Source organism: Lygodium microphyllum, chromosome 18 (genome assembly GCF_053477565.2).
Source record: "Lygodium microphyllum isolate KBCC chromosome 18, Lygodium_microphyllum_v1.1.10, whole genome shotgun sequence".
NCBI classification, from domain to species: Eukaryota; Viridiplantae; Streptophyta; class Polypodiopsida; order Schizaeales; family Lygodiaceae; genus Lygodium; species Lygodium microphyllum.
Genome location: NC_141152.1, coordinates 107,181,268 through 107,195,926, shown reverse-complemented (window position 1 = coordinate 107,195,926; position 14,659 = coordinate 107,181,268). Strand labels below are relative to the sequence as shown.

Below are 14,659 nucleotides of genomic sequence, written 5' to 3'. Positions count from 1 at the left end.
TACAAATGCTTGCCCCATCTTGCTCTTCATGTCTCAATGGTAAAAATTTCTAGGACATCTCAATACTAGTCAACTTGTAATTACGAGGTTGCACCATGTGACACACATAATGCTTCTTAAACTAAACTCCTTTTCAACTGGCTATGGTGAACATCTGTGGTGAAGTAAGACTCAATGTTGAGCAAATAGAGTGTCATGCTACTTGTTGTTAGATATGTAGAAATGCATATCCTTGATTCATTCATCCATTATGATGACAACTGATGTGAACAAGAATCATGCATCGGCCATCAAGATGCCAATGCATGCTTTGTATCTTTGAATGAGTAGTTTCTAGCAAAATGAACAACTAATACTAAAGAACACTTTCCTTCACTTGATGTAATTTGATTGCCCTTATAAGAGAGAGAACTATGGTGTATATAACTTAACTAAGTAACACAGATTGCTCTACAAAAGAGAATGGTGTATATAACTTAACCAAGTAACACTGATTGCTCTACACAAAAGAGAGACAATCCATGTGTACAAGATAATGCTTCACTTAACATGATGTTATTTGATTGCTTTATAACAGATATAATCGTTATATGTACTAGAGAACATCCAAGTTGATGTGATTTAATTGCTCTACAAAAGAGAGAGCCACAGTGGATGCCAAAGAACACTTAACTTGATGAATCAATTGATCTACAAAAGAGAGAATTACCAAATGTACCAGAGAAGGTAGTGCACATGAGTTTGACCCAAGAGTGCACATTGGCCAATACAATGTATAGCATTCACTTTACATGAATTGTTAATTTGGCTATCCTTTCTTTGACGTTTAACTCATTGGAGGGTAAAAAATGAGGGACCCCCATGATTTCTTATTTGTACATACATGGGTGTTAAAAAAAAAAAAGAATGGCTTGAAATTTGAAAGATGCCTCGATGGTGAACCCAAGGTTTGAACTCATGCATCCATGTACACATCCACACACTCAAACCACTTGAACTACAACCCCATTGGCACATGGGTGAATATTTTACCAGTTAGAGGCAAATAATTTAGAAAATGGGGTGAACTACTACTAAAAAACCCTTATTTTTGAGCATTTTTGGGGAGAATATCCGATCAAGTTGTATGATTTTTTGTACACAAGGGTTACTTTTTAAAAAATTTCAAGCCTTATAGAATAGTAGTGACACCTAAAAAGCTACTTAAAAATGGCCAATTGAGTTGAAATGCGCCCCTAATTTTTACATGGCAGGATGATCCAAGTCATCTTTGTTAGTCCTCTTTGGTTTTTAAGCTCTCAAGTCCTTCTTACTATCATCCTTGGACTCTCAATTCAAGCTCTTATGAGTTCTTCAATTAGATTAGCTTTGGTTTTGGTTGGAGCATTAGTTTTGCGTTTGCGATTGGGAGGCAAGTAAATCGACAAGTAAAAAGCTGGAATTAAAAAGCGTATGATGTACTGCCAGATGTAGCATTTTTCCCCTTCTTCCTTCCTTCTCCTGTTTTGAGAGAGAGAGAGAGAGCAGCTTTCTCTTCTCTTACCAAGTGTATGTGCCCTCTGCATCAGATCAGGAGGCGCAGGACTCTCAAAAACGCCTCCTGCCTCACCCCGCCGATTCAACAAGAATGCTGACGAAGTTCGAGACCAAGAGCAACCGCGTCAAAGGCCTCAGCTTCCATTCCCGCAGGCCATGGATCTTGGCCAGTTTGCACAGCGGTGTCATCCAGCTCTGGGATTACCGCATGGGAACGCTCATCGACCGGTTCGATGAGCATGAAGGTCCCGTCCGAGGAGTCCATTTCCACAAATCGCAGCCTCTCTTTGTCTCTGGAGGTAAAACTTTCCACGACTCTCTTATGCTTACTACTTTTTGTATGTGTGCCTGCGAGAGTTCCTCAAACAAGACACCAGATCTGCATGATTTCGGCACATTTTATGCTGTCTAACAGTCGGTTGGAAACTCGAGCTGTGGCAAATGCACGAAGAGGCAAGAAGCGCGACAGTGTAATGAGATCATAGCTTCTTTGCTGGAAGATTTCTTTCTTGACAGACCTCCAGAATGGAGGGAGGACTTCGGGCACCTGTTATGGTGCAGGCAGATGGATCCGTGAATGGCTGATTTTTTACCATACCTTTTGAGGGAATGGATTCCAGTTATGTACTAAAGTCTGTTTCACTTGCTCAGATCTCTTCACTTTTTTCTGCAGGTGATGATTACAAAATCAAAGTGTGGAACTACAAGCTGCGTAGATGCCTTTTCACACTTCTTGGCCATTTGGATTACATTCGCACAGTCCAATTCCATCAAGAGTATCCATGGATTGTTAGTGCCAGTGATGATCAAACGATCAGAATATGGAATTGGCAGTCCCGCACTTGCATATCGGTCCTTACAGGCCACAACCACTATGTCATGTGTGCTTCCTTTCACGTGAAGGAAGATCTGGTGGTTTCTGCTTCATTAGATCAGACTGTCAGAGTTTGGGATATCGGTGCTCTTAGAAAGAAAACTGTAGCACCAGCAGAGGATATTCTCAGATTGACACAGATGAATACTGACCTTTTTGGAGGAGGTGATGCTGTTGTCAAGTATGTGCTAGAAGGCCATGATCGCGGTGTCAACTGGGCAGCATTTCACCCTACACTTCCATTGATAGTCTCAGGTGCAGATGATCGGCAAGTAAAGCTGTGGAGAATGAATGGTTAGTTTCTCTAACTGCACGATTTGCTATTTGAATTAAATGCAGGTGCTGGTATATAGTAAGCCAAATTCTTCCCATCAAAGTCTTGTTCAGCAGTCTAGTGCTTCTTCATACCCATAGGTATGTGTATTCCCTTTGATTAAAAAAAAATAAAATAAATTTTTGGCCTTTCTCCACAGTGACATTCTCATTCTTTGTTTGGAGTATGTAGGCGGTTATAGGCATGGTAGGTTCATTGAGTCAGTCTGTGCAACCGAGAGTAAAAGTGGTTCTGCAGTGTCTACATGCTTCAGGAATATAGTCAGAAAATTGCCACACAAGCAGAAGGTTAAGGAAATTATTAGTGCACTTGTTACATCTTTTTAGTAAACAAGCAATATGTGCCAGTACTCTTCATCTATATGGACAGAAGGGAGTTGTTAGTGCTTGTATTGCATTTTTTGTGAATAGTCAATATTTATTATATCATGTCAGTTTGTGTATGTTATGACCGTCACTATTCAAATTTCTCCATGTTTCAAGAATGTGGTACGAAAATACTTGTTATACTTACAAAAGTGTAATTTGTTTTGTTTTTTTGTTAATCATGGATAATGTCACCCTCTCAATCAATCACACTTTCAATTGCACCAGCATGTAGGTTTTTATAGGCTAGGCTGTCAGTTTTTTAATGTGACCTGGCATTGGTGATAAAGTGGGCATGCAATTCTCTAATATATTTGAAGAATGTAGTAGGAAAATACTTGTTTTACTTATGATTATAAGGTCAAGAACAGAGTGTGTTGTAGGATATTTAGTGAATAGTAAAAAAGTTAATCTCATCACACTTTTAAGCACATTACAAGTTTCCATGATAAATTAATGTTGTTGTAGGTTTTCCTCATGTCAAAGATGGTACCAAAGAGTTCTGTGCAACACATAGGGATAAAATTAACTTGGGTATTTTCAAGGAACCTTAGAACTTTCACATATTAAAACTTAGCGATGTCCTTGTGGTAATAATGAATTGGAATGCGCAGGAAGTTATAGGAATTACACATACAAACTTTAATGGGAGAACTTTGGCATTCAGTTCCACATGGAATCTCCTTGTCTTGTATATATTACAGATTCAAGGGATGGCCTATGATTCTGTGATGAAACTTGAAACCCTTGTGGGAATCTACTCATCTTAGACCCAACCGGGACAAAAAAATCCGACTTAGATATTCCCATCCAATTCCTTGTTGTTGCAGGGCCAACTAGTACCCCTAAGGCCTTGTTCTTTAACATATCGAGGCAGTTTTCAGAGTCCTCTTACTTACGAAACTCTTTTAACTGATCATTCTTCAGATACAGAGCCTCAAATTTCTGCATGTGGCCATCATTCATCTAGACTTTGCCTTGCTGGGCAGCCTGGGCCTCCATGATGTCATGGCAGGCAGGTGGCAGCACAGCAGGTGATTTTGCCATATGAGCTTTAATGTACACTGGGCCAGTAACAATACTAATAATTTTGTGATATGATAGGTCAGAGTGCCATGTTGCATCATGTTTAGAGGTGGTTGGACTTGATCAGGTTGGTTGGCTTGTTCTTTAGATAGCCAAAGGCTATGAAAGTTGACCTCTACATGTGTGTGCTAGGTCATTGTAGTCTAGGCTATTGCATTCTCCTTTCTCATGATTGTACTGCCTGTCATTTTATTGGCTATGTATCTTTTTTATAGAATATGCGTATTGAATTAGTTATTGTTTTTTTTTGGTTGTAATTGGAAGATACGAGGAGTATTACATTAAGACTTGTCATTGATGAGTGGTCACATGTTATGATAGACACAATAGTGGACAAGTACAAAGATAGTATGCACTTTAACTCGTAGGACCTGATTCGATGTGTGATCAAAACTCAAGTAAATCAGGGCTAGATGAAGTTCTTGTGCGAGGTGCATATGTAAACTGAAAGTTTAAAATGCACATATATTTAAACAGAAATTTGAGATTTAGATTTTGATATTTTTTGGTGAGATGAGCTTTCATATGATACTTATAAGGGTTCCTAAATTTTAGCGATCTTGTGTCGGCCTAATTCTCTTAATCCTAATTGGACGATATTCTAAAATAGTAAGCTTAACTCTTGAAAGCTTTTCTAAATTTGGATGTTTTTATTCTTGATAGTTTTTAGGCAAAGACGCTTTGAATTAACAATAATTGGGTGACCTAAATGTGTCTTTGTTATTACCTATCTCAAAATTTTGAGCTAGTGTAAGAGCTCTTTTATTCTATGTTGTACAATTGGATGATCCAAACTATGCATCTACTGTTTTTGCATATTTTGAAAGCTTGAGCCAGCTTAAGAGTTCTTTGATACACTTTGGCTTTAAAGACTAATACAAATTTCCTAGGATTGATTGATCTAGATTTTATAGAACATTAACAAAGCTTTCTCTTCTTTGTTGCCCATTTGAATGGTTCTTGAGAACTTTATCATTAAATTAACTGATGGGAAAAGGATTTTGCTTTGACAATGCAAACCCATACTTCAACCAAGATGTGAAGGCATTGATAAAACTAAATCAATATAATGTGAATCTTTTATCTCTAGTTTGATTGGTGAGGTAGGCCCTAGGACTAAGCATATCATCCCTAGAATTGAGCTTGGACCTAGGGCCATGGATGCCCTTCTCAATAATGGGCTTAACAATGTGTTTACCTCTAGGTCCATGCTTGCTTTCCTTGAAATTAAGCTTAGCCTAGGGCCAAGGATGGTCCCCTTCAGGATATACATGTTGCACTTGGTGAAGTGACATGTAATTAGCTACCTTGATTGAGCTCTATACCTCCATACTTCATTCCCCCTATGGCTGTTGGGAGTAGCTATAGGTGGACTAGATATCAATGGGAGCTTCGGTAGCAATTCCTTCATGCTTGGGATGGGCATGGCCTGTTTTTCACCTTAATAGGATGTCAACCCTTGGTGGTGTTATACTCTTGTACCATGGCTTTAATCCCCCACCCCCTAAACCGGCTTGAGAGTCTTGTAAATAGCTCCAACTAAATCGTTGAGCATATGTACATCCTTGTATTTTCTTTTGAGTAACATAATAAGCTGCACCTTTTTTCACAAAAAAAATTCCTACATGAGTGTGGCATGTGTAATCAAACACGTCTTATATTGCTACACAAAAGAAAGGGACAATGGGTTGACAATGCTGACAAAGAACCTTGACTCTTGCATCCTCGAGCGTGAAGCCCTCTCCTAAGTGGATTTAATCATCCACTATCCAAATGCGTGTGAGACAGAACAATTGCAAACTTCTATTGTATTCCCACCTCCATCAAGGTTATGTTTGCAAATCTTATAGTATAAGGAGAAAAGAGATGACTTGAGCATTGCCACATCTACTGAATGTGTGGTGAGAAAGATAGATCTTTGGCCACATCTCACCATAGGTTGTTACTCCATCCATTCAAGATGACATGTGGTTGAATAAATGATCCTCATTTTATGATGCATTCCCTTCTCGACTTGCATGGTTGATAGCTGACCATCTATCAATTCAGAAGGTAAGAAGAAACATAAAGACATACGTTTGTACCTGAATAATTAGGTAGGAAGGCTGTGTACTATTTTTTCCTGCTTTGAAGTAGAGGATTTTCTATTATTGATTGGGCATCTATGTTGTTTGTTTTGAAGTACTTTCATCAGTAGAAACCCTGAGCTTTTCATCATTGTGTTTTATGTTTGCAATGACAGATACAAAAGCTTGGGAAGTAGATACCTTGCGTGGTCATGTCAACAATGTTTCGTGTGTTATTTTCCATGCTCGGCAAGACATCATTGTGTCCAATTCTGAAGATAAAAGTATCCGTGTATGGGACATGTCAAAAAGAACTGGTGTACAAACTTTCCGCAGAGAGCACGATCGCTTTTGGATACTTGCTGCACACCCTGAGATGAACCTTTTAGCTGCTGGGCATGATAGTGGGATGATTGTGTTCAAGCTGGAGAGAGAGAGGCCAGCATACACAGTTTATGGAGGGACTCTTTATTATGTGAAGGAACGCCATCTTCGGAGTTATGACTTTGGCTCAGCACGTGAAAACTCTTTGTTTTCTATCAGAAGACCAGGAACAACAGGCATGAACCAGGCACCAAGGTCTATGAGCTACAATCCTGCTGAAAACGCAGTTTTGATGTGCTCAGATGTCGATGGTGGATCTTATGAGCTCTATATAATATCAAAAGATTCTGCTGGCAGGGACTCTCAAGAACCAAAGAGAGGCATTGGGAGCTCTGCAGTGTTCATTGCTCGTAATAGGTTTGCCATCATTGACAGAGGAACAAACCAAATTATTCTTAAAAATCTCAAGAATGAGGTTACCAAAAAGTGTGGTTTACCCCTAGCTTCCACGGATGCTCTTTTTTATGCCGGTACAGGTAATCTGTTGTGCCGCTCAGAAGACAGAATTGTACTTTTTGATGTACAGCAGAGAACAGTCTTAGGAGAAATCAATGCACCATTCGTCAAATATGTAGTCTGGTCTACAGATATGGAAAGTGTAGCTTTGATCAGTAAACATGCAATCATAATTGCTAACAAGAAACTTGAGCACAAGTGTACCTTACATGAAACAATTCGAGTGAAAAGTGGAGCATGGGATGAGACTAATGCAGGTGTCTTCATTTATGCAACCTTGAATCATATCAAGTACTGTCTTCCAAATGGAGACAGCGGCATTATAAGGACTTTGGATGTGCCTGTGTATATTACAAAGGTAGCAGGAAGTACACTATATTGTTTGGACCGTGATGGAAAAATTCGCACTGTACAAATAGACTCAACAGAGTACATGTTCAAGCTTGCGGTGATTAGGAAGAAGTTTGATGAAGTCTTGAAAATGATCAAGAGTTCTCAGCTTTGTGGGCAGGCAATAATTGCATATCTTCAGCAAAAAGGTTTTCCTGACATAGCATTGCATTTTGTGAAGGATGAAAGTACACGGTTCAATCTTGCGATTGAATCTGGGAACATAGCAATTGCTCTTGCTTCTGCCAAAGAAATTGATGAGAAGGATCATTGGTACAGACTTGGTGTGGAGGCTTTGAGGCAAGGAAATCATGAAATTGTAGAGTACAGCTATCAGAAAACCAAGAACTTTGAAAGGCTTTCATTTCTTTACCTAATCACTGGCAACCTGGATAAACTGAAAAAGATGCTAAAAATTGCTGAAATGAGAAATGATGTCATGGGTCGATACCATAATAGCCTTTACCTGGGTGATGTTCATGAGCGTGTGAAAATTTTAGAGGAGTCTGGCCACCTCCCTCTTGCATATGCTACTGCTGCAGTCCATGGGCTTACAGATGTAGCAGATCGTCTAGCTGAAGAACTGGGGGAGAATGTTCCCACACTTCCTGAAAAGTCTGAACTTCTGCAGCCACCTGTGCCTATTGTTCATGATGGCAACTGGCCTCTACTCTTAGTTAGTAAAGGCATGTTTGAGGGTGCATTTGGTGATACAGGAACTGTGGGTGAAGAGGATGACTACATTGATGCCCGTGCCTGGGGCGAGGAAGTGGAAATTCCTGAGGTTATAGAAGGTCAGAATGGTGATGTTGTAGTGGTTGAAGGGGATGAAGCTGAGGAAGGTATTGATGAAGAGGGGGGATGGGAGATGGAGGATCTAGAGCTTCCTGCTGATGCTGGGACTGGAGATGCTACAGCTGCTGTTTCTCAATCCCAGTTTTTTATTGCCCCCTCACCTGGGTTGCCTGTGAGTCATGTCTGGACACAGCGGTCTTCTTTAGCTGGAGAGCATGCTGCCGCAGGAGCATTCGATACTGCTATGCGCCTCTTGAACAGGCAATTGGGCATTCAAAACTTTTTACCTTTAAGATCCCTGTTTGAAGATCTTCACATGGCCAGCCATGCATTCCTGCCTACATTTACTTCCATGCCTGTAGTTCCCTTGGCCTTGGAAAAAGGATGGTCAGAGTCAGCAGGTTCAAATTCTCATAACCCTCCAGCTTTGATATACAAGCTCTCCAGTTTGGAAGATAAGCTCAGGTCAGCCTACAGACTAACCACAGAGGGTAAATTTACTGAGGCATTGAAGGTCTTTCTGGCAATTCTACATACAATCCCTCTTTTGGTAGTAGACAGCAGGAGGGAAGTTGATGAGGTCAAGGAGTTGCTGGGCATTGCAAAGGAATATGTTCTCGCCCTCAAGATTGAGTTAAAGAGGAAGGAGACCAGAGATGATGCAGTACGCCAGCAGGAGCTTGCTGCTTACTTTACTCATTGCAACCTTCAAAATGTGCATGTAAAGCTCAGTTTACAATCAGCTCTGACACTTTGTTTCAAAGGGAAAAATTTCAATACAGCCAGTACATTTTGTCGGCGGCTTCTTGAGTTGAACCCTAATCAACAGGCTGCTGCCAAAGCACGGCAGGTGCTAGCTGCTTGTGAGAGAAATCCTCAGGATGAGGTACAGTTGAACTATGATCCCCGAAATCCTTTTGTTGTGTGTGGTGCTACATTCACCCCAATCTATCGGGGTACCAGCGATGTGAGCTGCCCATACTGCACAGCACGGTTTTTGCCGAGTATAGCAGGCAGTATTTGCTCTATTTGTGACTTGGCAGTTGTTGGTGCAGATGCTTCAGGTTTGATGTGCTCCACCACACAGTTGCGATGAATGTAGGGTCTTTCTTTCCTATGTTCTGTGGTTGCCTCGGGTATTTTCATTGTAGCCTGAGCCTAGTTTAAGACTCTAGCAGTTTACTGGTATGTTTTCCAGCACTGCAATTAAATATTGGGCTGTAGCCTACTCTGCACTTGAATGTTTGTCCACCTTTAGCCTACTCTGCACCTGAATTTTTTGTCTGCCTTTTTGAGACGAGATGATCACTCAAAATGCAGGCAAATTGGCAATTCGTACCATTTTTTAATATTTTGTCTTGGAGTGCATGTTTGCAGCTTGCATTTTGGCACAGCTCCAGTTTTGAGTTGTTTTATGTGATGTTCTGTTCCTGCTATGAGTAATGCAATCAGACTTCCAGCATTGATGACACTACATGCTATGGGTGATGATAGCACATGATTATAGTTGTATGATTTCTGTACATTTGGGTAAGACGAGTGAAGTACGTAATACCTGGTGATTGATGATTATAATTTTGCTGTTCCTAGTCTCTTACAAAAATGGAAGGTTGATATTAGAATCAAAGTCTAGTCTTATTATCATCTTGATCCTTTGTGCAGCTTAAGCATATTCCTGTGCAAATGTTAGCATGTTGCACAAATTTGGCATACATGTTTGTGTTTGTATACACATGACAGGTTTGCCATGAAGATGCAAGAACATATTCAGGTTAATCCGGGCTAGACATAGGTTCGCATATGTAATAGGCCAATGCTGACTGTCTCATTTATGTGTAACTAGTGTGCATACTTTAAATCTTCTGAATGGAGTATACCACTTGCGGCTAGTTGAATGCTGTTCTTACCAAGAGTTTGACACTTACGTTGGTGGAAACCTTAATTAACGGAGTACTTTGTACAGAACAATTGGTAGGAGTTACAAGTCTGTCAGGTGGTTTTGCTTTCATAGAGAGCTAATAATATACAGCGTTGCAACAATTTCATTGTGAGAATCATTCCTTCATTTGTCAGATGGTATGCTGTTTAGTCTGATGACTGGCATGGAATACTCTATCAAGAACTGTAGGTCCAAATCCACTTCAGAGATAGTTGGCAACATGCAATAAACTAAGATGGATGCTGGTCCAACATACTCGTGCACTATTTTCATACGAAGTTTGCGGAAGTCTTGAAAATTTTTCCTCAGCTTTATCAAAAGACAAGCTATTGTTTGGCGGTGTGATATAGGATTTACTAAAATTAATGATGTATTGTTTGTGACCAAACTGGAATTCTTGTGCTCATAAGAATGTTTAGTGCGTGGTGCCCCGCACATCAGCTTCAATATTGAAGCATGAAATTTAGTGAAATTTAGATGTGGAAAGGGGTAATCATACACTTTGATACCACTGAAAAGGATCAGCCATATGAATGACACCCATTGAATAGAAAGAACAATCAATAGAAGAAACTCTTAAAAGAGAACAACCATGGAAAGAGGCTGGAAATGTAATCAAGGATACATTCAACAATGGCTTGAAGTGGTCAAATTATTGTGTAAATGGCCTTGGTAGGGGAACCTTGGAGGGCCTCAAGGAAGTGATTAGAGGGTTATTTAGATTGATCATGAATCTACACAAGAAGACTAGTTTGCCACAAAATCTACAAATTACATCCATGCTATATTATTATTTTGGTTATGGCTAAGGGAGGCCTTCAACTTCTAGAGGGCCTCTTGAACCTAGAGCATTGCCCAGCCAAAGTTGAATTTCATAAAATTCTCTTTCTCAATTGAAAAGTTAAATCTTTCTTTAGCATGTAGCATGTAGCATGTTGCTCTCTCTCTCTCTCTCTCTCTCTCTCTCTCTCATAATATGAAAACATTCGCGCAATCACTCTTGATTGATAGAATTGTCTTACATTGGATTATGAAGTGTTGTAATAAATACTTCTTTTTACTTGCAAATAATCCTCTCTCTCTCTCTCTCTCTCTCTCTCTCTCATTTGCAAATATGAAAATATTTGTGCGATCTCTCCAGATTGATAGAATTTATCTTACATTGGATTATGAAATGTGTTGCAACAAATCTCTCTATACTTGTATGTAGTTCTCTCTCTCTCTCTCTCTCTCTCTCTCTCTCTCTCTCTCTCTCTCTCTCTTTCACACACACACACACACACACACACACACACACACACACATTTGTAATAAGGGAACATTTGTGCGAGCACTCCAAATTGATAGATATTTTATTACAATTGATTTGCTAGAGCTTGTCTTACATCGGATTATGACTTGTTGCAATGAATTTTCTCTCTATACTTGTAAGGAGCTCTCTCTCTCTCTCTCTCTCTCTCTCTCTCTCTCTCTCTCTCTCTCTCTCTCTCTCTCTCTCTCTCTCTCTCTCTCTCTCTCTCTCTCTATAAGTGGTTCTCTCTATTGCACAATATACTTTGCGTCAACATGTGCGTGCGCGTCTCTATGTCCCAATGTTATCAATACAAAACAATTCGTGCATGCAATTCCGATCTAGATTTGTATTGCATTGAATTCTAGCAAATATGCTATTATTCCACAACCAAGACAGACGATGCTTTAAAAAGTTGTCAAAATTTTGACCATAGCTAACCAAATGAGCTATAGTTGTATTTTCTCAACAAAATAAAATGCATTTATGCTACGAGCTAGCATAGTTTTTGCTTTGCTAGTCACTATGGATGGCACTAGAAAAAGTTATGCTTCCAAATATGAGATGCCAATTCTCTTTGATAAGCATGGGTTGACATATAAATATGTTTACATTTTCATCCATACCAAACACTTGAAGGTACACGTAGTACAAGTGTTTGTATGCCAAATATGCCTTCTCTTCCACTACAAGATCCATGAAATCCCAACAATTATATGTCGAGTTCTTTGCAATGTGCACATTATAACACTCTTGTAAGACACGAGTTAGGTGTCTAGATAGTGTGTGTTGAATTGAAGAACAAATGTTCCATGTATGGTCCACACTATTATTGCAGAACCACATGAGCTCGTGCCATATTCCATGTTGATTGCTAGCTTCTCCTCGAGTTGAACCACTCCATGACATCCCAAATTGAAGGTGCGAGTACCTGTTAACCCAAGTCGAGATGGTGGAAAAAGGAAGGAAAAAGTGGATAAAAGATGGAAAAAGAGCAAAGACATGCAAGCTGCCTCTAAAGCTAAGATGGGGCAAAAAGCGCAATTTTAAATGAAAGGCACCTCAAAAAGCTCTAAAAACTATTGTAAAAGAGCGCCAGGCTCCCTCCCGTGCCAAATATAAAATATTAGACGGGTGTAGGCTAGAGGCATAAGGCTAGAAGAGGGAAATAGAGAAAGGACCTTGCCACAACGGCCGGTCATGTAAAAATAGGGATGGGTGCCCATGGGAATTTAGGGTTTTGTATATAAAATCCAAAAAGTGAATGAGAGCTCATTCTTTGGTGTGTGGCTAACAAGATTTATCTTCTTCTTCTCTTCTTCTCTTCTTCTCTTCTCCTTGCTTATGTGTGCTCTTGAGGGAGGGAGTGTGAGAGTGTGAGGGAGTGAGTGTGTGGGAGTGAGGGATCAAGAGGGTGAAGCTCTTCACCATCTCCTCTTCTCTTCTCTTCTCATACTGTAGCAACACCTTGCATTGCTAAATTCACTCTTGCAACATCATTTTCAGCCATAAGAAAGTCATAGTCTTCCTCCTCATCCATCATCCCATCTTCATTCTCATAGCGTGCTTGAGATAACATGCCTGTCACTGGGTTATCTCTTCCTGCAATATAATGAAATTCAGGGTTCAAAGATTTGATGTATTCAATCCACCGGAGCATAGCAATGTCTGGGGTAGCACAACTAGTAATCATACCCAATACCGACAAATAATCAGTCTCAATGACTACATGAGCACCCATAAAATACTCCTTATCACATTTAAGGGCTGCCGCGTGCGGCTATGGTGGATGGAGCTTGGAGATGGAGGAGGCTTGAGGATGCTTGAGCTAGTATCTAGGATCGTAGAGCTACCGGAGTGTGCGAGAGAGAAGGCAACTCATTTCGGCATCAAGGTAAGCTCACTACACTTGTAGGATCGACGACGTGTCGGCTAGGTGAGAGAGAGCCATTAGAGCTTGCTCGGAACACTTGAAACAATAAGCAGTCCGTGGGTCTTGGCGGTTGAGCGTGAGCTCCCACATTTTGGTTCCGTTACCGGGACCAACGGATTCAAGCATGAGCACTTGTACGTCTCATATTGAGCATCGAAGTAACGGATTCATCCCCGAACCGGATAGGTAGGAAGTTGGGTTTTTTTTGATCTTCGAAGCAAGTAAGTATTTTGGGTTATTTTGTTTGTTTGATGATTGGAAAACATGGAGAAATCATTTCAGTTTTTTGCTTTCGATTCTTGTTGCATTTAGCGTAGGTTAGGAATAGGAAATCGAATCGGAAAAGGGTAGGGTTTATCATTGCAAAACAAGTCAAAACAGGGCACAAATCATGCAAAAAATGGCAAAAAGATTGCTTGGGATGCTTAATGTCGGCAAGTGAGTAATTGGGATTGTCCAAACCTTACCCGGGAAGGGGTTTAAGAGCCAAGAGGCCAAGGGAGAGCTCATTTGCAACCCTTGCACACACACACACACACACACACAAGAGAGAGAGAGAGAGAGAGAGAGAGAGAGAGAGAGAGAGAGAGAGAGAGAGAGAGAGAGAGAGAGAGAGAGAGAGAGAGAGAGAGAGAGAGAGAGAGAGAGAGAGAGAGAGAGAGAGAGAGAGCCCAGAGAATCGATTCGATCTTATCGTCGGAGAGCCTACGGATCGCTTCAGGTATATCAATCACTTCCCCTTGCACCCTAGTTGTGATCTGGAAGGTTGTGCGTGAAATGATTAGCTAAATCGTCAGTATTGATTAAAGTCGCCTCGGCGCTGTCGCGTCGTGCGTAACTCGGCCCGTCCGAGCTGCCGGCTTCTGGGCCGAGTCCCACAATCGGCCCTCCGTCCTTTGTCTTTCGGCCAACCCGGCCCCAAAACCCTACTCGGCCCATCCGAGTGACGACGATTTTGGGCCGAGTCCTAGAATCGGCTCTCGGCCCACCACTCGACTTGGACCACTCAACTCGGACACCTATCGCTCGGCCCGTCCGAATCGACCATTTAGACAAACTTTGGAATTTGGCTCTCGGCCCTGTCGACTCGGCCCGACCCCACTCGGACAAGTTGACATTCAGCTCGGTGGCCAAACTCACCACTCCGCTCTCGGCCCACCTGACTCGGCCCTCGGCCCACTCGGCTACTCGGCCCTCGGACAACCACACT

General features: G+C 41.0%; 1 protein-coding gene across 1 annotated transcript; it reads left to right on the top strand.

Annotated features, from left to right (window-relative positions):
* The first annotated feature begins 1,467 nt into the window (after positions 1-1,467).
* On the top strand, positions 1,468-9,639 carry LOC148021239 (coatomer subunit alpha-1-like). The gene is made up of 3 exons (XM_087699075.1): positions 1,468-1,835; positions 2,210-2,704; positions 6,438-9,639. The coding sequence occupies exons 1-3, from the start codon at positions 1,628-1,630 to the stop codon at positions 9,380-9,382; spliced, it is 3,648 nt and encodes a 1,215-aa protein (XP_087555201.1). The 5' UTR covers positions 1,468-1,627; the 3' UTR covers positions 9,383-9,639.
* Positions 9,640-14,659: the final 5,020 nt, after the last annotated feature.